General features: G+C 39.5%; 1 protein-coding gene across 1 annotated transcript in view; it reads left to right on the top strand.

The window, feature by feature from the left end:
* LIN7A (lin-7 homolog A, crumbs cell polarity complex component) overlaps positions 1–24,731 on the top strand; it is a 54,742-nt gene that overhangs the window by 6,948 nt on the left and 23,063 nt on the right. The window contains exon 2 of the mRNA XM_054080142.1: positions 16,012–16,130. Within this exon, the coding sequence (XP_053936117.1) occupies positions 16,012–16,130 (119 nt within the window). The remainder of the gene's footprint in view (positions 1–16,011; positions 16,131–24,731) is intronic.

Genomic DNA, 24,731 nt, shown 5'->3' with positions numbered 1-24,731 from the left:
ATTCTATGTGAATTTGTCCTGTGTAGAGCAAAGTGGTAATTCGGACTTGCCTGCGTGTATCCTGCTTCTGATCCTTCAAAGGCAACTTGCTCCCGCAGCTGGGTGAAGTGGATGGAGGCTTTGACAAGCCCCTGCACAGGCACAGGATTCACCATTTACAAGTTGCAAGAATATTAATTATTAGAAAACACAAGGGATACTATTCTTGTGTGTGGTAGATATATGCTTTCTGTCTACAGATAATGTTGAAAAAGAAGGCTTTGTTTTATAAATAACATCCCTAAGCTGGTTCTACAAACTTCAGTTTCACACTGATGTCTGAGAGATGTTTGTGTAACTACAGAAAAAAGGATTAAACTTTTAATCTAATTGTGAGTAAACAATTTGCTTAATTCCATCCTGTCACGTCAGTTGGACAGTTCTGATGATGTTGTCAGGCAGAAACTTCTTTTAAAAATGTGACGAATTACTTAAGTCATCAGCTTTGGGCAGAGGATAATTTGTCTTTTGAGTTACATGTTTCAGGACATGTACGTGCACATCTCTCCTTAACACGGATGATACTAGTGACACTAGTGTTGGTTAGTTAAGCATGTAGTTCAGCTGTGCCTCCTGCAGTGCTGGAGGTGGAGTAGGAGCAAGTACCTGCCTGTATCATCTTTGGTTTTCATGAGTGGTGTAAAAATACACGATTTGAAAATTTGCACACGAGTGCAAAAAAATATAAATACAAGCTTTTGCCTAACCTAAGTTATTCAAATACAAAATAATATTCTTGTAAGTCGTGCAGTAGAATTTGAAATACGAATTGTGTAAAATTATTGCCTTTAGTAACTCATTAGAAGTACGAATAATTAGTAGCTGAGGATTTAAGAAGAAACCAATCAAAGGCAAGTAGATGATGTTTGAGAAGCACGTAACTGTAAATGTTTAAGTCTGCTTTCCATCACGCACTGTTCATTTGTTTCACATAATGCAATTTTGTACATTTTAAATATAATATTGATGTATTGTAAACTGTACATGTATGTATAAATCCAGGCATTTTCAACATTAATCCCGGTTATCTTAATCTTCTGAGATATTTGCTGCAGTCAGCCTCTGAATGAGAAACATGCAACTGTTAATTCACTTTTCAGATGAGAAGATTTGATTCAGAAGTGCAAATTTACGTACTAACAATGTTTTCCTGAGCACTTAACCCACGAGCTCAGATCTTAGGTATGTTCAATACAGAGGGACGGGTATGTGCATTCTTAAGAACTTGTTTCACCAGGGTCCAGAGCAGAGTAGTTAAAAGGATGCACACATTTCTCAAATGTCATTCCACTAAGTTACCAGGAAACACGTACAGCTTCTCATAATGAGTTGTTTGTTACCTTAGTGCTACTTTAATTGTAACTGTAAACAAAGGGAGAAGAAAACTTTATTAGAAAACTGTATTCCCGGAAGAGACTGAAGGAGGATTGTTCTTTATTGTTTGAAAGATGTAACAATGAGGTATACATGGACACACAGAGCATCAAACTATTGATTTTAATTGTTTCTGTATAAACATGGATAATTGTATAAGTGTTGCCTAAAATAGGCTCTTAATTTATTTCTACTGCGTCAAAATTACATTTTTTCAGTAGAAGCTCGTGTTTAATCACTAGTCCTTCCCATCCACTAACTCTTTAATTCTGTTGTTTTCTGAAAAAGAGTAAATCTCCTAGACCTTAAGGTATCTGTCCCTCTGCAATCTGTTAAGCGTTGCGGAAGAATGTACTTGAAATGGATTAGGTGGATGACCGTGGCCATCAGCAGCAATCTTAGCCCTCAGAAATTTATTTCTCATCATCTTTTCACTTTTCAATAGATTTGGCAGGGGTGTTTTTGTCAAATGCTATTTACTGTATCAGCACAGGAGCAAAAGGATAATATAGCTGTTCTTTGTTATAAAGAGCCAGACCGGAGAAGCTTGAAGAGGGCACGATGGCTTTAAAATCCGTGAAGCAGTCTTCAGAAAAAGAGGTGGTTGTATGTCTGATCCCTGCAGTAGCCTGAGACTCTAGTAGTCATAGCTCTGTAGTTTCTGCTACTTTGTACAGCACATTTTAATTCCTAACAGTGCAGCCATGTCAAAGTGTGCCAGGAATGCTCCTTGTATCTTAGGTGGATACCTTGCGAAATCAGGCTGCAGCCCAAGGTGAGTTCCAGTTCTCCTGCTCCTGTTTTTGGCATTGTTCAACAAACACGTAGGACACCAAGCAACAGCACTGCAAAGTTGGCAGTGAGCTCTTTGTTTCTCACAGGGGTTTTCAGTTTCAAAGTTTTGTTTGTGACTTGCAGCAGCAATTCAAGCAAGTCATGGCTTTCTTCTAAGGTCATATTGGTTTCAAAGTTGAAAGTTAAGAGTGGTCAGTTGTTGACCTCTACCAGCAACATCTGTACCACCTAGTTTTGCAGGGATTTATTGAGTAGGGGTTTCACTTATGTTGCTTTCTTTTGCTGTTGCAGCTTTTCACTTACACACTTAAAAAGAATAGGGGTTTTGCCTTTCCTGAGAAATCAGTAGCATGTAGCCAGTGACCAGAGGGATTCAATCTGCAAAAAGCAATATGCTTAAATCCACTAAAATTGAAGAGAGAATATTAAATCTCTTCTTGTTACTTGAGCCTACAGATAAAGTCGTGTTAGGTATGTGTACATAATGACTGTGCTGCATCCATTGTATTCCACAAATGCCATCTCTTCACAGTTGTCTCACTGGAATTTCAGTCCACTGAGAAAAACAAAGCATAAAATTGTGATGTTGGACTTAAGGTGGCAATTTGTATTGTCACTATGTACAACTGCCAGTGGCCCACAGCCATCTTTCTCATCTTTCTGGTAATAACAGAAAAAGATTAAGACTAAGATTAGCTGGAGAGATAAAAACTGAGGAGAGGCAGCAGGAGGCTCTAGTAATGACATATGAGCAGAGAAGAAAGTGAGAGTTACTGGTTTGGCTCAAACATGGTGCCTGTTGTGAAGGAGAATTAGCATCCCTAAGTTAACCTTACCTCCCTTTGCGAGACACCTGTTGGGTCCTTTTTTCCACTGTTCCTCTCTTCTTCCCTGCCAACAAAAATCTCTCTGATACAAACTAAAGACACATGCTGAAAGTATCAGCATGGGAAAGGCATGAGGTTGCCCATATGGCCAAGCCTTTTGTCCTGTGATATGTACATAGGATGCATAGATACTTCCTTTTGCTTAGGCAGGGAGAATGGATTTCAGCTAAAGGAAAAGTGTGTTGTTTTTCTTCCTGGTTTTCTTTGTTCAGGCAAGCTTATTCCTTCTAATTATTTCTGTTTTCTCCTTCTCTAGCTTAGGCAATTTTTTAAATCCTTCGTTAATTTGATATTTTTTCTCAGTATGCTTGTGGTTTAAAACACAAAAGCAAGTTGTCTATTGAATAGGGTCCTTGGGTATGGTAATGTACCAGCTTTTTTTCCTTTTAATCTGGGATCAGAACCTCCAAAGTGTTTATGTTTGCAGTTTCAGCGTGTCCAGCATGCTTTTGTTTAGTGGATTAAAGGAGCTGCATTCCACTTTGGTGTGTGGTGTCTGCTGATGTGGAACTGGTCCTACAAGATCAAGTGATGTTGTGATCAGGAGACAGATGAAGCTGGTGGGAGTTATTAGGGTATCTCTTTACAAGGTATCTATGGCTACAGGAGGCAGTAGACAGCTTCCTTGCTTTCACGTAGGTCAACTCATAGAAACTTTATTCTTTAATGCCAGGTTTAGTCCCCATATTGAATTTCTCAGTGAGTTAGAACTTTGCTTTGAGGGATTTTCTTTTTGTCATTTCATAGCTTCAGGAACCCAGGCAGAAGACCATTTTATATGCTCTGTTTAGGCAAATTACTGTATTAAATACCTGAGATTTCTCTCTCTTTTTTTTTTTTTAAAAAAAAAAAAAGTACTTACAGAAAGACTGAGAATGAAAATAGCGCACAGTCTGAAACTACAAATTATCTTGCTTCCTGCAGAAGACGAGTTTTTAATTTAAAATTTTTTTTTAATTTAAGGAATAAGTGTAAGCTTATAAATTCGTTATATATGATACATATTTGTTTGAATACAAAATAAACTTTTAAAAAAACTCTTGTCTTCTCATGTCATATTTATAGCCAAATGCCCCTAATCAAAAAAAAGAGCAGAATCATGTCTCAACTATTCTACTCAGCAGTGAGTGGCTAGCTATATAGCATATTTATGATCACAAACAGCAGGTATGATTAGCCATATAAAGTCAAAACTATATACAAAGGGGAAAAAAATGGAATTTTACCTTCCCTTCTCTTTTCTCTACAGGTAATAAAGGGGGAAAATCATGACATTGTGTTAAGTACTTTGTTAGAAAATACCATAGTTTCCAATGGCCTTGTATTCTTTGTGATTTCAGCTTTGTTTTTATTCTTTTGTCTTAAAGGATAATTTGGTAACTTGCTTTCACACCAATGCTATGTTCTGTGCCTTCTATACAAGAGCAGTGAGTGCTGTCAAATGCAAAGGATTGGTGTATCTGTAATTTCTAGGTTTCTCACAGATGGCAATATCTTCTGGTGAAAATTGTCAGACTCTTATTTATGTACCTCCTCATCATGATTGCTTTAGAAATTAAAATGAAGTCAATAATTTGGAAAAATAAAATTTATATCTGTGTCTAAAAATTATTAGATTTTAAGGTTAATCTTAAGTGCCCATCTTTGAAAATTCTGAATTGCATTATTGTTCCTCAGGCCTTAAATTAAGCCACTAAATCCCATCTTGATGTCCATATGGAGATCAGTGATGAGTGGTGTCCCTCAGGGGTCTGTACTGGGACCGGTGCTGTTTAATATCTTCATCAGTGATTTAGACAGCAAGATCAAGTGCAGCCTCAGCAAGTTTGTAGATGACACCAAGCTGAGTGGTGTAGTTGCCACACTGGAAGGACAGGATGTCATCCGGAGAGACCTGGACAAAATGTGGAAGTGAGCCTGTGTGAACCTTATGAGGTTCCACAAGGCCAAGTGCAAGGTCCAGCGCCTGGGTCGGGGCAATCTTCCATTTCAGTACAGGATGGGGGATGGTGTGATTGAGAGCAGCCCTGAGAAGAAGGACTCGGGGGTGCTGGTTGACTAGAAGCACGACATGAGCCGGCAATGTGCACTCACAGCCCAGAAGGCCAACCATATCCTGGGCTGCATCAAAAAAACCGTGGCCAGCAGCTTGAGGGAGGTGATTCTGCCCCTCTACTCTGCTCTTGTGAGACCTCGTCTGGAATACTGTGTCCAGTTCTGGAGTCCTCAACATAAGAAGGATATGGAGCTGTTGGAACGGGTCCAGAGGAGGGCTACAAAGATGATCGGAGGGCTGGAGCACCTTCCCTACAAGGACAGGCTGAGAAAGTTGGGCTTGTTCAGCCTGGGGACGGCTCAGAGGAGATCTTATAGCGACCTTCCAGTAGCTGAAGGGCACCTGCAAGAAAGGTGGGGAGGCACTTTTTGCAAAGGTTTGTAGTGATAGAACTAGGGGCAATGGGTATAAACTGGAGAGGGGCAGATTTAGACTAGGCATTAGGAAGAATTTCTTCTCTATGAGAGTGGTGAGGCACTGGCAGAGGTTTCCCAGGGAAGTTGTGGATGCCCCATCCCTGGAGGTGTTCAAGGCCAGGCTGGATGGGGCCCTGGGCACCCTGATCTAGTGGGAGGTGTCTCTGCCCACGGCAGGGGGGTTGGACTTTGAGGTCCCTTCCAACCCTTCTATGATTTTATTGAAACTGTCCTCAATTCCCCATTAATTCAGTCTTTACTGTTTGTGATTTATTGTTATTCCTTTAAAAAGCAGCAATGGAAATATGGCAGTACTGAGCGCTTTCTCTAAGTATCTGATGAGCTCTGAATAGTTTTACGAACTCAATTTCTTTCTCTCTCACGCACATATAGAAAAGCAAACAAAATCTGAAAATTGCAGACAAATATGCTCCATGATAGGTTAAGGCTACGAGAATGCCTAGCTGAGAAGAACAGAAATATAAAAAGAAAAGATAAAACTTGGGAGAGTGGCAAGAGGAGGAGGTTACTCAAGACATCATAGCCATTGTAAGGTTCTGAGAACCCAGAGGAGCATATTTTTGTTTGAGGGAACCTTTTGAATGTTGCATTTGAACGTGCTTAAGCAGAGTGTTCAGGAACAGAATGCTTGAAACAGCAAAAGTGACTGAAATTGCTGAAGAGCGCCCTGAAGGGCTTTTTGTGGTGTTGAGGATGCTGAATGGAGAGGTCTCCACACAGCTTGCTGTCTGTATTTGGATCACAGGTGGCACTGCTTTCCCTGCAAGTAAACTGTGTCCTTTTTTGTAAGTAATTCTGCGGAACATCTTAGACCTTTGCTGTCACACTCAGGTGTTCCTGCCAAAGCTGCTGGGAAAACTCATGTTGTGTAACACTGCTTTGGGGTGTGCAGCACCTGGGTCACAGGCTCTGTGTCTGAGAAATGGAGTCTGAGGAAAGCAGAGCTCTTGGATGCCTGTGGTGTGCCTGAGAAGCTACAGCCAGGCAGAACCTGGGTGCAGCTCAGACGTACAGAAAAATGTAGGTCAAAACATGGTCCAGTGCGTAGCCAAAGAAAATGAGCCTTCCCCAGGCAATGGAGGAGTGTATGTGAAAGCCCATGGGTATATGCCACTTGGGACAATCGTCTCGCATCAGACAAAATGAAACAGACAGAGATATACTCAGTCATATTTCATGATTGATTTTTCTCATACATTAAAAAGAAAAAAATCAATAAAATCATTGGCTAAGACATTTTTAAAAGCTTTAACTGAAAAAACACATTGGCTTGTTTGTTAATGACACTGTTCTTGTCAAATGTAACTGTTCTGAAGTATGTTGTCTCATGGACCACATGAAGATAAATTTGCACTAGTCATTCACTGTGTACCTGGGCAGTAAGAGTGGTTTTCATCATCCTGATGTAGATGTCTAATATGTAGGATGCAGGCATTTGCATCTGAGCTAATCATCTAGTCTCCCTTTATAGTCAAGAAAGGGAACAGGCACTCCCAGAGTATGATTCATCTCATCTAAAATAGGTCAGATGAATTGTAGCCTCAAAGAGTCTTGATTTTCCTCATTGACTGCAACAGCAGTCTAGGGTGGGTTGCCAAGCTGTCAATGTGTATGTCAGAAGTGTGGCGAGTTGAAATCCTCACCACAAGATGAATCATGAGAGCTCTGTATCGTTGTTCTTTGTTACGTTTATTTGTGCATTCATAGTAAAGTCTAACCACAAGAGTGTAAAGTAACACTGCATTGATCTATAACTGCTACCCATATGTTGTAAACTAGAGTATGAAAGCACTGATAGTATTATTCTTGCTATAATAATTTTAATAGACTTCACAGACACATACTATAAAGTGCTGAATAATATTGCTGTTTTCTAACAGCTTAACTCATTGCTCCCTGCACGTGGAGTCTGATATAACATGGTGAAGTACACTTTTACACTTGCTCTTTAGCATGACATTTTGGGCAAGACAAACATATCAATTTAAATGGGAAAAAAAGTGCTGCTCTTTGCCTCTGTTATTTCGAACTCCCCAGATTAGATTTAATAAATATATTAAATTAATGGAAGAGCTTTTGTGTCTCAGGAGAACACTGTGTTGATAGTAAGAAACCAAAGAGGTGAATGAAAACATATAATTGTCTGGTATTTGACACCAGAGTAAGAATTCCCATGTTATACAAAGTGGTGACTGGCAGCAGAGCTCTAGTTATACAGAAAATTTTCAAAATATACACACTGAAAATTTTCAAAAGCAGATGTTTAACCATAACCTCAAATAAATAGTTTCATACAATGTACTAGGGCTACTGGCTGTGAATTATGAATGAACTTTGCTAATCATCAAGGAATTCTGATTGCACAACCATTGATTGCCTGCTGTCATTTGATAGTGTTTGGAGAAGGTTGCTAAATATAATAAAGCACCCCATATAGACTTTGGGAATTATGATAAAAAGTTGACAGAATAACATTAAGCATTCTGGAATATATTCTTATATGAGTTTAAAGGAATAAGCAAACTGGAATGAAATTATTGGAGAGATGAAAAACTACTGGCAATTATAAAGACCCATTTTGTCATGCAAATTCTTCACCTTCAGCTTGATTAAAGGTCTTAAAGCACAATGGAACAGAGCTTGAAAATTGTCAGGATTATTATTTTGTAATACAATGGTGAAGCTAGTGAATATTTTGGAGACTTACTGTCTACCCTTGCTGGGTAAGTAGGTACCAAATGGTGGTGTTTGTGCAGCATATTTACTTTTTTTGAGAAGCCTGATCTCTAACATCTTGTTAATAAACAAGTGGTCACTGTATTTTGGTTTTGAGAACAACCCAACCCCATGACTCTAGAGTAGTTGTCAGAGTAAAGAAATACTGTATTTCTAAGTAATTACCATTTGAACCTAAACTAGTATCACACAGCACTGTAGCTACTATTTAACTGCCTAATAGTTTCTTACCTCAGGATAATATGTTTATTTTAAGGGCTGCAGACCAACTCACTCCTAGACTAGCACAAGAGAGAAAGATTAGACACTGGCAGATACACAACACTTCACATTTTGCAGTATAAAGTATGCATGTATGTTCTTTTTCAAGAGTCACTTTGGTTTTAAATAGGACACATCTAGCGTGCTAAAATAATTTGCTTCATTTCTCTGAATAATTTTCAACCTGTCTGACTAAACTGAAACACACATAAACCCTGCACAAAATCTGCCAGAGTGAAACCCCAGCCTGGACAGTTTTCACAGAATGCTGGAGCCTGTTCTACCCAATTTTAACAGTAATGTTAAAGAGCACCAAGTTCTCACCAGCCAGGATTCTTTCTGTGGATTCATAACTTTCTTTTGAGTTGTAATAGCTGAATTGCAAAGTATTGGAAATAGCATTTGCTTTTCAAAATGTGCAGCAAATTAAACAGATCACTTTGTGTTGTGCATGGCTAGCTATCTGAACAAAATTCAGCAAGTGAAAACAATATGGGACAGAACAAAGTGATAACTAAGCCCAGTGACCTTTTTTCCAACTGCACTATGCTGTATGGTTATATAGACATGATTCAACTTTGTTTAGTGTAACATGGGAAAGTTCCACTTCTATCATAGTGTGGTATCTCACTAGTTCTATGTTCTGGTGATTCTTCTCTTAAGATTTGCATAGTAGTCTCTTCCTTGTGTCCTACCAGCAATGCAAATGAAACTTCATTCAAATGAAGATACAGAAAGAACACTTGAAATTAGATTTTTTTCTGAAAGTCATGCTCTTCTTTTGATGAGTGCACTTGATAAAATAAATGCATTCCACCCACCCACAGCCCCCTGCCTTCTCTGTGTTTCGCTGATAATGTGACCCACCGCGCTGAAGCAGTATTATTTCCTGAAAGGCTGTAGGCAAGCATGATGATGAGAAGACAAAAAGGGAAGCGAATGTTAAACAGGATGGAAGAGAAAGGAATTGTGCATATGTATGAGGAAATCAGAAAAAAGAATAGTAGAAAAGGAAAAAAAAATATGGTTAGAGTTGGATATAATAAGGGAGACATAAGTACATATTCCTTTTAAAGTGTCGTAGAATGTGGAAGAGTAATTCTACCTACATCCTTGCTCAAAATTCCCACCAATTTCTGTGGCATATGAATGTGGGAAATGAGGATGGATTTCAATGACATTATCATGGGTTTAATGTTAGTATATCGAGTTCATATTTTGTAAAATGTTTGAGAGTAAGCAAAACAATCCTTTTCAGAGTTATGTTTTTAAATATCTTTTGTTAAACAGTGGAAAAATCAGAAATAAAAAGCAGGGTTATTTTATTTACCATAATGGTTTTAGCATAATTCCAGGATTGCTTTTCACATATATCCATATGAATATGTGCCCTCACACAGTCTTTTCATCAATTTGCATTTTCCACAAGTATGAAAAAAAATGGCATTTAAGAACAATCTCCTAGTGATAACATTTATCAGCAAAGCTATTTGTATTTGTAATCAAAAGAATATTGGGGACAAGAAAACTGTGTCAGCAGAATACCAATCCTTTGCAAACATATGACAGTACTCGAGTTGACTTAACGGGTGGATTCCCTGCTGTATTGTTTTTTTTCCAATGTATCTTTGAAGTCTTCCTAATTGCCAGTCACATCACTTCTTTGAGCAAGCAATTTAGTTTTACCTGGAGCTCACATTGGATGAACCATCAGCAAAAATTGCCCGTGTGTCACTCAAGTTCTCACGCATTGATAAATTTTGCTTTTTAACCTGTCGTAAAGCAATTGTTTGTTCAAGTTCCCCCTTCAGAGTTATTACTGGAAGGAAATACAGCCTGTTTCATGAGGTCATATTTTATATACTCATACACTTTTAGTCTGCTCAGAGTCGTGTAACAGTACCAACTGTTATATGCTGACAAAGCATCAGCTGGTAACAGAAGGCTCTGGCCCTGAACAAATGCCTCATTTTCATTCTGTAGTTTTATCCCATGAAGCTTTTTATTATCTTGTATTCTCTCTACTATGACCAGTATCCCTCAAGTCATTGCCAGATTGATCAGGCTATGGGCCTAGTTGTGACTGGAGAAGGAAAACTACTTTCTGTTAACAGATGTGGTAACTGAATAATAATATCATAGCAAGAACTACAGCAACAGCATTCATGTATTTTAGCATGTTCAGTGAATTTGGAATCAGAATGCTTTTGGAATATTCTGGTTCTTCTTTGCTGCCAAGCACTTCTTAATCACAAAGTTAGTAATCTAGTATTGGCAAATGGCAATTTAGTGTCCAGTTTTGCCTCTGAGACTACAGACTGAACACCCATACCACAATAGAATAGGAATTTATTGTTTTATTGCAACACCCATCACTTTAGAAGTTATTGATTATCATCTAGAGTCAGGTTCATGCCATATGGAAATATTTAGACCTGTACTCTTTAAATTGATTAATGTACTTAAAGCTACTTGTTTCCTTCTGGATCACAAAGCACAAATTCTTTATTGATTATCATTTAGTTTAGGACCATAGCAAATGTGAGGTGATTCACAGACTTTTCAGGTGTGGTTATGAAAGTTCTCAGCAACTGCAAAACAGCAGCCAGTCTGGCCTCTGTGGCACTGACCTTCTAAAGTGTAGCTGATGCAAGGGAAAGACGGTTTAAATCTTAACCTGAACCAGCACTGGAAAAGATCCCAGTTTGATTTAGAATACCTGAATAGCTATCATGTATCACATGAATTTCAGGTGCCTTATCTGATCTGTTATGGTAAAGTATTGAAGCTTCTTCAGAATAAATCAGATTGCCTTGTGCCATCTGACGTACCAGTTTGTACCAACTGTTACTAATAACTGGGGAGTGTGAGTTTAGTATTGAGCTAACTGCAAGTCTTGGATGGCGGACACAGACTTTAAAAGAAAAAAATCATGGTAAATGATTCAGTAGTTTTGTTAGAAAATTATTGTGACATTATTACTGAGAACATTAAAAATAATTTTTCTGTTGCATCATATTTTATTTAATACATTGCCATTGTTTTGTACTCCATTCAAATAATTCTTGCTAAAGAGAGCTTGTACCTCTTAAATATCAAAACAGTCCTCTTTGATGTATTTGCTGCCATCAATCATATTCTTCTTTGTAGACTCTCATTTTTCTTGGTTTCCATGGCTTTATTATTTCTCAGACCTCTTAACTTTCTGATCTTCACTTCAGTAAGTGCTTTGGAGACATTTTTGTTGGTATGCCTCCACATCATTTCTTCCCTTTTTATTTGCAAATACAGTTTCAACTGCTGTTTACACACAGGTCACAAACCTTCACTAACCCAGACCTCCTCTTTCCCATCACACCAAGATCCTTCTGTCTCTTGTATGAACCCTTTTGAATGATACTGGCTGTGTCTTTACCAGCAGATAGCGTGAAGCAGAGAAACGGGGGCAGATCAGGAAAGTACAGCTGTGATCTAGTAACATTGACTGGGTGCCCACAAGCAGCTGAAACACTGCTTGGAGCAAAAGCACAAATGTGGTGTTTGAACACAGGCTTAGTGTTAGTTTCATCTGAACGTTCATAGAATCATAGAATGGTTTGGGTTGGAATGGACCTTAGAGATCATCTAGTTCCATCCCCCCTGCCATAGGCAGGGACATCCCACTAAATCAGGCTCCCCAAGACCTCATCCAGCCTGGTCTTGAGCACCTCCAGGGATGGGGCATCCACAGCTTCCCTGGGCAACCGGTGCCAGCGTCTCACCACTCTCATAGTGAAGATATTCTTCCTAATGTCTAAATCTGCCCCTCTCCAGTTTATACCTGTCCCCCCTCGTCTTATCACCACAAGCCTTTATGAATAGCCCCTCTCCAGCTTTCCTGTAAGCCCCCTTCAGGTGCTGGAAGGTGGCTATAAGATCTGCTCTGAGCCTTCTCTTCAGGCTGAAAAAGCCCAACTCTCTCAGCCTGTCCTTGTAGAGAAGGGGCTTCAGCCCTCTGATCATTTTTGTAACCCTCCTCTGCACCTGTTCCAACAGCTCCATATCCTTCTTACGTTGAGGATTCCAGAACTGAGGTCTCGTAAGAGAGGAACAGAGGGGCAGAATCACCTCCCTCGACCTGCTGGCCACGCTTCTTTTGATGCAGCCCAGGATATGGTTGGCCTTCTGGGCTGCGAGAGCACATTGCTGGCTCGTGTTGAGCTTCTCATCAACAAGCACCCCCAAGTCTTTCTCCTCAGGACTGCTCTCAATCACAACATCCCCCATCGTGTACTGAAAACGGGGATTGCCCCAACCCAGGTGCAAGACCTTACATTTGGCCTTGTTGAACCTGAAAGTGGTTCTCACAGGCCCACTTCTCCAACCTCTCCAGGTCCCTCTGGATGACATCTCATCCTTCTGGTGTGGCAACTACACCACTCAGCTTGGTGTCATCTGCAAACTTTCTGAGGGTGCACTCAATCTCACTGTCAGTAACATTGATAAAGATATTAAACAGCACTGGTCCCAGTACGGACCCTTGAGGGACATTACTCGTCGCGGATCTCCATCTGGACTTTGAGCCATTGACCACTACTCTTTGAATGTGATCATGCAACCAGTTTCTTATCCACCATACCGTCCACCCATTAAATCCATATGTCTCCAATTTAGAGAGAAGGCTATTGTGGGGGACTGTGTCAAAGGCTTTGCAGAAGTCTAGATAGATCACATCCGTTGGTTTTCCCATGTCCACTGCTGTGGTTGCCCCATCATAGAAAGCCACCAAGATGGTCAGACAGGACTTGCCCCTGGTGAAGCCATGCTGGCTGCCTCTAATCACCTCCCTGTCCTCCACTTTAGCATAGCTTCTAGGACTTTAGCATAGCTTCTAGGAGGATCTGTTCCATAATCTTCCCGGGCACAGAGGCGAGGCTGACAGGTTGGTAGTTCTCAGGATCATCTTTTCTACCCTTTTTAAAAATTGGGACAATGTTACCCTTCTTCCAGTTACCAGGGACTTCTCCTGACTGCCATGACTTTTCAAATATCATGGAGAGTGGCTTGGCAACCACATCTGCCAATTCCCTCAGGACACTGGGATGCATCTCATCAGGTCCCAGAGACTTATATATGTTCAGGTTCCTCAGGTGTTCGCGAACCTGATCCTCCTGTACTGTGGGAGGGGGGTTTACCCCACTGGTCACCATCTTGCTGTCCCATGACCCAGGAGGAGCAAGGAGAGCAGTTATCGGTGAAGACTGAGGCAAAAAAGTTGTTAAGTTCCTCAGCCTTTTCCTCATCTGTTGATACATGATCCCCATTTGCAGCCACCACTGGGGATGCATTCTCTTTGATCTTCCTCTTTTGATTGATGTACCTGTAAAAGCCCTTCTTTGCTAGCCTTTACTTCTCTTGCCATGTTCAGCTCCAGCTGCGCCTTGGCCTTCCTGACTTCATCCCTACACAACCAGGCAGCGTCTCTATACATGTCACAGGATACCTGCCCCTGCTTGCACTGCCTGTGCAGTTCCTTCTTCTTTTTTAGTTTAACCAGCAGGTCTCGACTCAGCCATGCTGGTCTCTTCCCTTCATGAGCCCCAGGACTGCTCTGGAATGCAGACTACAGCCCAGTAAGTGAAAACATCATGCTGAAAGAAACTCTGTGTGCTTTCAGCGATGCTTCCTCCAATACGTACGCGTATGCCTATAAAACAGCTTGAGAATTATTTGGGTGTTATCTGTTATGGCACAACCTACGGTGCTGACCAGTTACCTGCCTCTTTTAATTAAACTGCTAATGTTTGAAGTTTCATCTGCTCTTTTCCTAACACTGATGCAGCTGCATAATGATTATTTTCTTATAAATGCAAATAAATGATTTTGATTTCATTCCTGTTACAGCTCATCTTCTGTCATCTCTTTTCTATTTCCAGAAAACTTCTCATGTGTTTGTTGTATAAGACATCTGGTCAGTATAGCTCAGCTAAAAGCCAAGGCTTGTAAAAACTGTTTCAATTAGCATAATTTCCCCATCACAAACAGTACAATCTTTGTCATCAGAAAGGAGAATTATATAAGGTTGCTTCTAGCCATTGTAGTCATTTTGGAGTTCTGTGGTTGGGGGGTAGAGCTTTTGTTTCTTTTTTTGTGCTGTTAGAGCACAGAATTAAAACGCCTCAAATATTGTTTTATCATTTAGTACTATGCATTCTTTTCATCACTAGGATACAGACCTATTTTTAGTAGAGTGGTGTGACTGGCCAGTAGGGGCTCTGGTAGCTATGCAAAAGATGCTAGAAGATGTAACAAGCACGTAGCCGAACAACAGCGTTGGCAGGTTCAACTGTACAAGCAGATTTACAAGAAAAGCTGCAAGGTAGCATAAAATGACACAGCAGGAGAAAAGCCTCTGTTTAAAGTCTGTCATCCTAAAGACTGATCAGGATATGTATCGGCCACTTCACTCCTGCATGTAGGTCAGCGTGTCTTTTGCTTGACTAGGTTAGCCTCCACGAGACTGCCCACTATTTCTTCTGCTCCTGTGTCCCCAGCCATAAAGAATTGTTGAGTGTCTAACAGGTTGAGGGGTTGGGTTTTTTTCATGTGTCTTAGTAATAACTGTGTAAATTAGAGACTAGTCTTAAAGAGGAAAAATATGAGAGTGAGGGTATGAACATTGTTAGACTGGACCAGATTCATGCTCACCATTCAATATAGCTATTCACTTGAGCCTTCTAGACTGCTTTTCAGAGACACATCAGTCTTTTCTTTTACAATACACTGGTGCTTAAGAAGCATTCGGGCCACCAAAAATATTATTCCATGTATTTCTGGTGGTCATACCAGTTTTGTGTTGCAGGTCAGGTCTTCAGAGACCTAGACAAGAGCCTTACACATTTACTCTCCTTTGGCAGACTTCCCGTTCTTCCCTAGCAGGCTTTTACTTGCTTTTACAAGACTTTCTTTATCACCAGTTGATATGTAGATTTAGATCTATGAGAAGAAAAGGTCAGACATTTTTCTTGGGTGTTGTCATCTTGAGGGTGCTTTCCTAATGACTCAGCTTCATTCTTTCAGCCTTTCTCAAAGTAGGCCCCATACTGTTCCTGTGGTACTTTCTCTTATGCAGAAAGTAATAAATACTTTAGATGTGTTAATATGGTTTAGTTGCTTTGAACTGGGAGCTTTGTTCCAAGGAATGTTTGCAACTAAGAATGTACCTCATTGTCTGTGTCTGTTGTACATGCACGTTTTGTCCATAGTTTGGGATTTAGATCTCTGAACAGCAGTGTTATTGCCTATGTGAGGCAGGGATAATGCAAGATTAATACACTATTTTTTGCTAAAGCTGATTCTGAATTTAAAATTACCATCAGCGTGCCCCTTTTAGACACTAACTAGTCCCTTTGTAAACTGATCTGTATTCCTATTTTTCCCTATTCAGATGTTGCAAGAGCAATTGAGTTACTGGAGAAACTGCAAGAATCCGGAGAAGTACCAGTACACAAGCTACAGTCCCTAAAGAAGGTGCTGCAGAGTGAGTTTTGTACAGCTATCAGAGAGGTATGAAATTGAGATTTTTAGTTGTTTCTCAGAATAACATCCCTCTCCTGAACAGAAAAGTTCACTTGCCTTTCGGTGCTGAAGAAGCAGGAGTGCCATGTGTGTAGGATGATGGATGCGAGATGTGTCTGTAGCTGCCTGCTACAGCACAGAATGCTGAAGTGACTGAAAAGCAGACTCAGAACAGTTGTGTCAGCAAGGCATCAGGCCTGAGGCAATTAGCCTTGCTAAGAGGCAGGGTGATTAATTAGTAATTTAGTATTCTGCTCATGCCGTTTCAAGGTCTATGCTAACCTGTACAGCGCTGTGCTGGGATATGGGGACGTGCCAAGTTGGGTCAGTGCAAGCTTAAGTGCCTCTCCTTTGAGCTCAGGTGTGTGAGAGGGATGTGCTGATAAAATCAGGTTGCAGTGAGAGGCAAAGGGTGCAAGCATTGAAGTTAACTAAAACCGACAGGAATCTTGCTGTTGAAGTCCATGGTTAGGTCCCAGTGGGCCTTGCTCCACGTGTCAGAAATCCTTGTCACATTGCTAAGAACTGTGATCTTTACCCTGCCAGCCGTGGTTAGGGCCCTCCTAAGCTCTGCCCAGCAGTAGATGAATGATGATAGTTCTCTACTAGTCAAGCTAGAGAGGATGCATTCCCCTTCCTGCCTGCATACAAGGAGCATCTTTAAAGCAGTTAAATTACATATACTTGAGTTAGAAATTTCTTAGACAGAAACTATGAGTTAATACAACATTGTGTCAGAGTTCTTACTTACCAAAGTGGAGTGCTGTTAGCCTGCCAGATAGAAACAGCTCTAAATGCCCTAATGAAGGCAACATCTTTTCAGCAGAAAATCTGTAAAAACTCCTGTTTCGGTTTTTCTTTCTACTGCTTGGAACTAATCCTCCCTCGATAAATCAGTGGGGAATCTAGTGTTCCCTTGATGGTAGCAGGATTGAACTCCTGATAACTAGGCGACAGTAGCACATTGATTGAGTGGGCTGCTGGTTGGCTGGGACGAAGAGAGAAATACACAGTAGTTTCATAAGCCAAATGCAACACAGTCTTTGTTTTATAGATTATATTCTTCAATGTGAGAAACAGAGAGAGGCTTCCACTTAATTAAATAGCAGTTTTCAAGGCTTTTAAATGGAATAGTGTTTCATGACAATAAATACTGGCACTGTGTACCCTGAAAAGCTGCTATTCTGACTAGTCCTTTCATTTAACCGACTAAATTCTTCTTTAATTGACCACAAGGCATTGGAAAGTTGTGTGTTGTTTGATTTTGGGGGTTTTTTTTTGAGATAGCTAAGTATGGTACTCCAGTTACTAAAGGCAATTTTCAATGTTTGCAGCATCATCAGTGAAATCTTCCCAAATTTATATTCATCTCTGAAAACAGTCTTAGCAGAAGCAAACAAAGCTTGTTGAAACAGGTACAGAACCTAGGAAGTAGGAAAATGCCTTAGACAAACACACTTTCAGTTCAGTGAACTGAAAGTAGACTTTGACAAAATCATCTCACTGGCACAGAAGGTCTTTATAGTGTGTTGTGTAAAGACAATCTGCACATGACAGACTATGTAATTACTGTTAGATTCTTACGACCAAATAATGGCCACTCTAAGAAGCGTGGAGCAAGTTGGTACACAAGAATTGGGTGATGATAAATATGCAGTTAGATCAGTTCTGCCAACTTCATAAACAAAACATTTATTTCTTTTTAAACATTTAATATATAAATATAACAACTTTTCTAAGATAGCACTATGAGAGAATAGAATTTCTACACCCAACAGACTTATTCATGCCATTGACCACTATGTATGTAAATTTCTTGGAAGAAATCTTCAGATATAAAAGACCTGGTAATAAATCTTCTCATTTAGGGCGAGTGGGAGGATTGACATACATACATTGCTAGTACTTAAGGTTGTTTAACATGTAGGTCCTCTGTTCAGTCACTTACATTAAGCCCTTGGCAAATATTTAGGGTGTCTGTAACTCTCTTTTTTCCCAGTTGAAGAGTTGCTGGAAAATTGCAGAAAATAATTTCTTCTGTTTTTTAAAAACGCTAATAAGAAAGGCACGGTGTGTTGTGGTTTCATTACATTGTTAGACATCTCCAAGAACTGCGGCAGGGGGTTGCATGATATCTGAGCTGGGTCTTGCTGTTATTCAGGGATGCCCTTCTTGCGTGTCCTTCATATACACGAGAGTTTCTGAAAGACTCTCAGCTACATTATTGAACAGCACATTTTTTTTCTGAGCTTATTTGAGCTTGAGATAGCTGAGGCTAGACATAAATCTCAATGCAAATGCTCCCTCCCATTTCTTATCTTCTCTTACCCAAGTACAAAATGTAAGAGTGTGGCAACTATCTTTTAATTCCTATTAGCCCCTCATAGAATAGAGGAGAAAAGTTGTTGACCTTGCCAGAGAAAGCATGGCAATCAGTTGGAAGTAGCAAGAAAAGTGGGAGTTGTTTGGAACACAAGATCTTTCCTGGAGAAAGCACTGAAGTAGACCAAGCATGAGCAGTATGTAGCAGTATGGGTTGAGGGGCAGGCTTTGTATTAGTATGCAAATTCTGGAAGAGGCTGCTTAATATATATATATATGTAGAGATTCAGATCTGCCGTGTGGTATGTTCATTCTGTAATGCAAGATCTGAGCCTAACTTCCTTTCATCAGAAAATGTAGTAAAAGGCTGACTACCATAGTCTTATAAATTCCATAGTGGAGGAGTTTTGGAAAATAAACATTTTCTTTTCCAGTCTAAGAAATTATGGGCAATTAACTATCCAGTGAGTTTGATTGTTTAAGTATTTTACAGAGAAACTCAGTATTGGGCTGAATGCAGGTAAAATCACCAAAGAAAAAGGTATGATCCATGCAGTACTGATTGAATGTGACTTGTCCCTTCTATAAGTAGGTATTCTTTTAACTACGGAAGCAGGAGATCACTTTTATGAACAATCAGCCTTTAAAAGTATGAGGTATTTTATTAGATGACATACATTCCAATCTAATGTGTGTGAATCTATTAAAGGGCTGTAATGAATAGTATTTATGGTAACTTATTTAGCAAACCAAGCCGCAGTAATATGCCATAGAGATAAAATCTTTTTAAAGTGACTGAGTGAATGAAATTTAAATAGAAGTACTTGGGCATTTTTCTAGGATGCTGTGTCAGGAAATGATATTGATGGTTCTCACTTAGCTAAATATAAGTACTATCAACTAAAATATTCTGTCTGGCACTAGGCAAGAATTATGTATTAGTTCTGGAAATAATGGAAATCATGTGAATATGTGATAGCCTCGGTATTTCCTTTTCACCTGAAGACCCCGAAACTGGAAAACAAGTTAACCGAATTCTGGTCACATTAAAATTGAGTTTTGAAAAACTAAAAAATTACTTGAATTTTAAAATTACTTGTTTCACAAGCTCCCAAACTATATGAAGATTAATTATCCTTGTATAGCCATGTAACCTGGCGAAAGGTTCATGAATCTTTTCCATTACAGCATCAAATCCTTTACCCTTCCATATGTTTTTGCTGTGTATTCAAAGCTATTGCTGTTATAGTCTTCTGATTCCTCAGGGTTACTGGAATAGATGACAGCAAGGCTACAGAAGTGAATGCATAATTGATCTACTGAGAAGGTATACTCACGTAGAACAGAAAACTAGGCAACCTGAATTGATAAAGTGACTTCAATTGTTGTAAGTCAGCGAAAAAGAAGTTATGAGAACTGTAAGATAAGATGAACTTCTGGGCTGGCAAGAAACCTTAAAAGTCTGTAGGGACAGAAGATGAAGCATAAGCAGATGATCAAAACACAATAAATCATCAACAAGAAAATGTGACACACTAGAGCAGATTATGGGAATTTCTTTTACTGTTAATATCTGGTAATTGACACGGAAATGCTAGGAGAGTAATGACACAGTCTGATAAGCCCTTGCGTCTCCCGATGAGCAGTTTTCTTTCAGGTTGATTCTCAAGTTTCTGTTTCTACATTTTAAATAGTAGTGTAGAATTCAGGCATATCCCGCTTTTATCCCAGCCTTCTTTTGCTACTCCATTTTCCATGTCAAGATTAAAACTAATGTTTTGCTGTATGGATATTATTTAAAAGAAAATCTGCCTGGTAAATACTTGCAGTGAAACATTTATCAGTACCAAAAGCAATTAGATCAGAAAGTCTTTCTAAATATGTGCTGTGGCAACCAGACACACAAAAATAACTATTATTACATTCAGTTATCTTGTGACTCCCACTCAAATATCAGGTCATCACAGAAGAGCACTTTTCCAGGACTGGGTCACTGACCAGAATAATTTCTTAAGAGAAGAATCAGTCAACACAAAATACTCCACTGTTGTGTGTTTGGTATGAAATCAGTGTGCCGAACAGCATGTTATCTTTGAAGGTAGCTCAATTCTACTTCGGTAGTTCCAAACTTTTAAATTTACTATAAAATCATCTTGTGGACAGAGCATCCTGAACATTTAAGGAGTGCTAGTGACTTACAAGCAAAAAAAATGGCAGGGGCAGAACAGTGACCCCTTTCTGATGAGGTCTGGATGCTCCTCATATTTGATTATGTTCTATAATATTAAAGACATTGTTTCACTTTATGCTAGGTAGTGGGTTCAACAAGCCTAGTGAGTATATTGGAATGATTTCCTTTAATTAATAATTTTTGTTTTCGTGCCCTAGCATTCTGAATTCCTGGGACCCCTGTACTGCTGATAAGCAATGTGTTATTATCTGTTCACTTCCTCAAGCTGCTCACATGTGCTTTTCATTATTAACCCTGATATATGTCTTGGCAAATATTAGGGAACCAGAAGAAGGCTGCTGGGCGATCGACAGCTGAGTCTGGTGATAGTGTGCTCATTATGTTACCGTGATGCAGTGCGTTACAGCAGGAGGCTGGCTGGAGCCCTTAGCTGCTCACTTCAGATATCCCAGTATGGTGGTGTACTCCATTTTAAAGGGCTGTACTGAATATAACAGTCTGGGTACTACCTGAGCTCAGGTGAAACTTCTCATTAATTCTTCTATTTAAATTATTCATTTGAGATTTTAATGTATGAGTCATTTAAAGTCCTGGTTTTATTGCGTCTCAAGATTTGTTTGATCAGTTTGCGATACAGTGCTGTTCGTCCACCTCCCAGACCTAGTCTCTGAAAGCAGAATTTCATTGTTTTCTGCCTGATGAATCCCATTCCCCGTAAAAATAGAGGTTCATTAGGCCAAACTCTCTTAGTTGACACTGAGGGCAGCCCCAAGGTTCAAGGTTCAGTGGCCCTGAGCCACTGAAAATTTGTTACAGGAGAAGAAATACAGTTCTAGTCAGTCTTTCATCCCCACAGGGTGACCTCAGATTTTGAAGTTTTTAAATTAGAAGGTACAACTTCAGGGGGGGGAAAAAATGTGTATCAAGAAGACTTACCACTGTAGTTCACAGCACAGCAAAGCGATTAAGGCTCAGTAGGAGTCCTGATATCTGAAAGCCCCTACTGTCACATCTACCTAAGAAAACGGAGGTGTTGGTCAGGATTAAGCAACAGTGGTATGTTGGATTTACTAATAAGGCAATTAGTAAACAAAAGGGCAATAGGACAACTCTTATGAGTAAAACGAGTAAGGTTTGTCAGCTCAGATTTGTAGCTCAGGTCGTAAAAGCAATGTGGTTGTATTAGCATGGTGCCCCATTAGACCGACGGGGAAGCAGAGTTCTCAGGCTAATCTGATACCTTGTTATACCTTGTTCTGGTATTCCAGATAATTTATTCTGGTTTACTGCACCATTAATACAGCAGTAGCACTCATGAAGCAGCCAATACAAAATTGAACAAATTGATCAAATTCAGATTTTCACATGCTTATGTATAGATTGATTTATACTTTTTCATTAAAATTTGCATTTTCCTATGCTAATTTTAGAATTTCAGCATTTTATCTTTTTTTAGATATTGGTGTGGATTACAGTGTCAGTTGAACCAGTACAGCTTACCTGAATTCTGGGGCAGTGTAGCATTTGCAAGAATCTTCTGCTGTACCTTTATATCTCTTTTCCATTACCAGTGTCCCAGCAATGAAATGCCACATAAAATAATGATAAAAGTTCACGCTAAATCAGTACCTCAGTCACTGTTTAGAAAGGGCATTATTTAGGTTAATTCAAAGATGACGGTATGGCGAAGTAGAAATGTGTTCACGTTTTAGAGTTTTGCTTTCCCTCTCCTGGTTACAAGTACTCTATCTATGATCATGAGTTGAGAGAAGGATTTGTAGTGTATGCAAATTAGGGCAGGAAAAAGACCACATTTCAAAAGATGGGCTGCCTGCTTTTTGTCTTGCCACCGTGCTGAATTAGGCATTTAGAAAGTTCAGCACAAAGCTTAAGTTAGCAGTAAATATAGAATTGTTTAGGGTTTGTTTTTAATTATCCCACTGTGTTCAAATATGTGCTATTGTTTAGAGTGAATGTAACCAGAAATTACACAAATTTTGAAAAACAATGAAGTTTCATTTACCCCTTTACCATAAATAATGGAAGCATTACTCCATTGCTTGCAGGCCCTGGATGGCATGAATGAGAACTTTTGGAATGATTACCTTGTCATTCAGCAGATGGCCTTCATTAATGGCAATTATATGAATTTACCAAGCTGCTCAAGCATTATCTGCAAGAAGGCATTATTAAGCCTCTGTGCAATTACTAAGTCCCTACGACTTCCATGACTTCTCTGCAGGAGATTTCAAACAGCTGCTGTTGTCATTTTTTTTAGCTGCCTAAAGCTAAATACATTGATTTCACAGATGTATTACCCCAGAATCTGGGGCCAGACTCTATCACTGATCCTTAATCAGTGCTTTCTCTCATTGGTTTTGATTAAAGATCAATTTTCAAACTTGGCTGCTGGCTATATATGTACACGCATTTGTGCTCTGCTTGTGTAGTTGTGTCTTTCACAAAAGATAAACATTTTAGTGCTGCAGTGTATTGAATCAAAGCAGTGACATATCCTGTTCGTATCACACTTTATCTGGATTGCTATACTCTGGTGAGTGGTGCTCAGGTGATGTTCTTAGTTCTGCACACGGCTGCAGTTGTCTGTGCTGCAGAAGGTGGCTCCCTTGGAACATGTGTGGTGCATCTCAGCATCTTTTTTGTTTTCCTCACATTATAGTTTTATTTTATTGTTGCAGTATCATATTTGATTATGTAAAACACTTAAGAATAAACAGAACAGCCTTTGCTGCAGTTGTCTCAAACCTGCTTCTTTCTCTTAAGAGAAAGCAGCAAGGTGAACTACTGAGGAATATTTACGCTGACAGGTTGTTGGAAGCCACTGCACCACTGTTTCTGCCTTGATGGACCCTCAGTATCTCCCTGCTTCTGCTTAAATGATTATCACTGATGAGACTCCCGAGAAATGCTGCTCAATCTCCATTCTTTAATTGTGCCTTCAGAAAGAAAAGAAATTGTAAAACTGTTTTAAAACTCCATTTCAGCTACATTTTTTGTTGGTATTATAAACAAAAAACAGCAGTTTTATTCCTTCTCTCTGCCTTAAATCTGTTAAAAAGTTTGGAATATGACTATTGCATGCAGCAGCCCCAACAGTATATACAGACATACTGATAAACTGAAGAAAGTGTTTATTAACACTTGGCATATTTCTGAACTCAAAAATAACTGTCAGTGAGGTCTAAGAGAGAGAATTTTAAATTACTAGCTATAAATTCCAAGTGGCCTTACGGGAATTTACTAATCACATATGTGGCTATTTCTTTTGATACCAATATGTTGCAGTAGAAGCAGCAAAAGAGACTTCTAGGACAGTATTTTGCTAAGGTTTAGTGATTGCAGAGGATACGATTTCTGAGGCACCTATGACATCTTCAAAGACATTAGATCATAGTTGCCGTTGACTTAGTATGCAGCATAGAACAGTGCGTAAGGGACATGAAATAAACTAAATGACCCAATCAATTTTTATTTTTCCTCATACAAGTAATTTTTATTTGCAAATAAAAGTCTATTTTTCATTATTCCTAAGAGGATGCCAAGCAACTTCCTGGGTGATGTTTACAGACAGATCTGACATTAGAAGGAAGAAGAGGGGGCACACAGGTGTCCAGAGTGTCCTAACAGCAACACCAGGAGAGTTTCAGCTGACTCATCCAATATGTGTCAGGATGCGACAGCACGCATTTCCTGGTACACCTGCTTTGTTCTTCTGCTCACGCAGAAGGGAGGAAAAGGATCCTGGCCCTCTTATGTAACCCCTGTTGGGTTGTTTCTTGGACAGGCGTAGCCTCATATGGCAAGATCTCAAGTACCAAAACTTGATTCAGCTTCAGCTTTCAGGCAGCAACACAGATACTGTCAGAGCAGAGTGATCACCACCCTATTCCACACAAAAAAAATGAAAAGAATGCCAGAGCAAGCTATGCCTTGGTATTTTAACTGGAGTCTCCATGAAGTGTTCCACCCTATATTAAAATATTATACCCTTACAGTGATTTTACATTGTTTATTTTGAACAGTGTTTCAGGTCTGTGCTTTTTTTTTTTTTTCTT

Source organism: Cuculus canorus, chromosome 1 (assembly GCF_017976375.1).
Source record: "Cuculus canorus isolate bCucCan1 chromosome 1, bCucCan1.pri, whole genome shotgun sequence".
Classification (NCBI taxonomy): Eukaryota; Metazoa; Chordata; class Aves; order Cuculiformes; family Cuculidae; genus Cuculus; species Cuculus canorus.
This window is presented reverse-complemented; position numbering and strand designations above follow the sequence as displayed.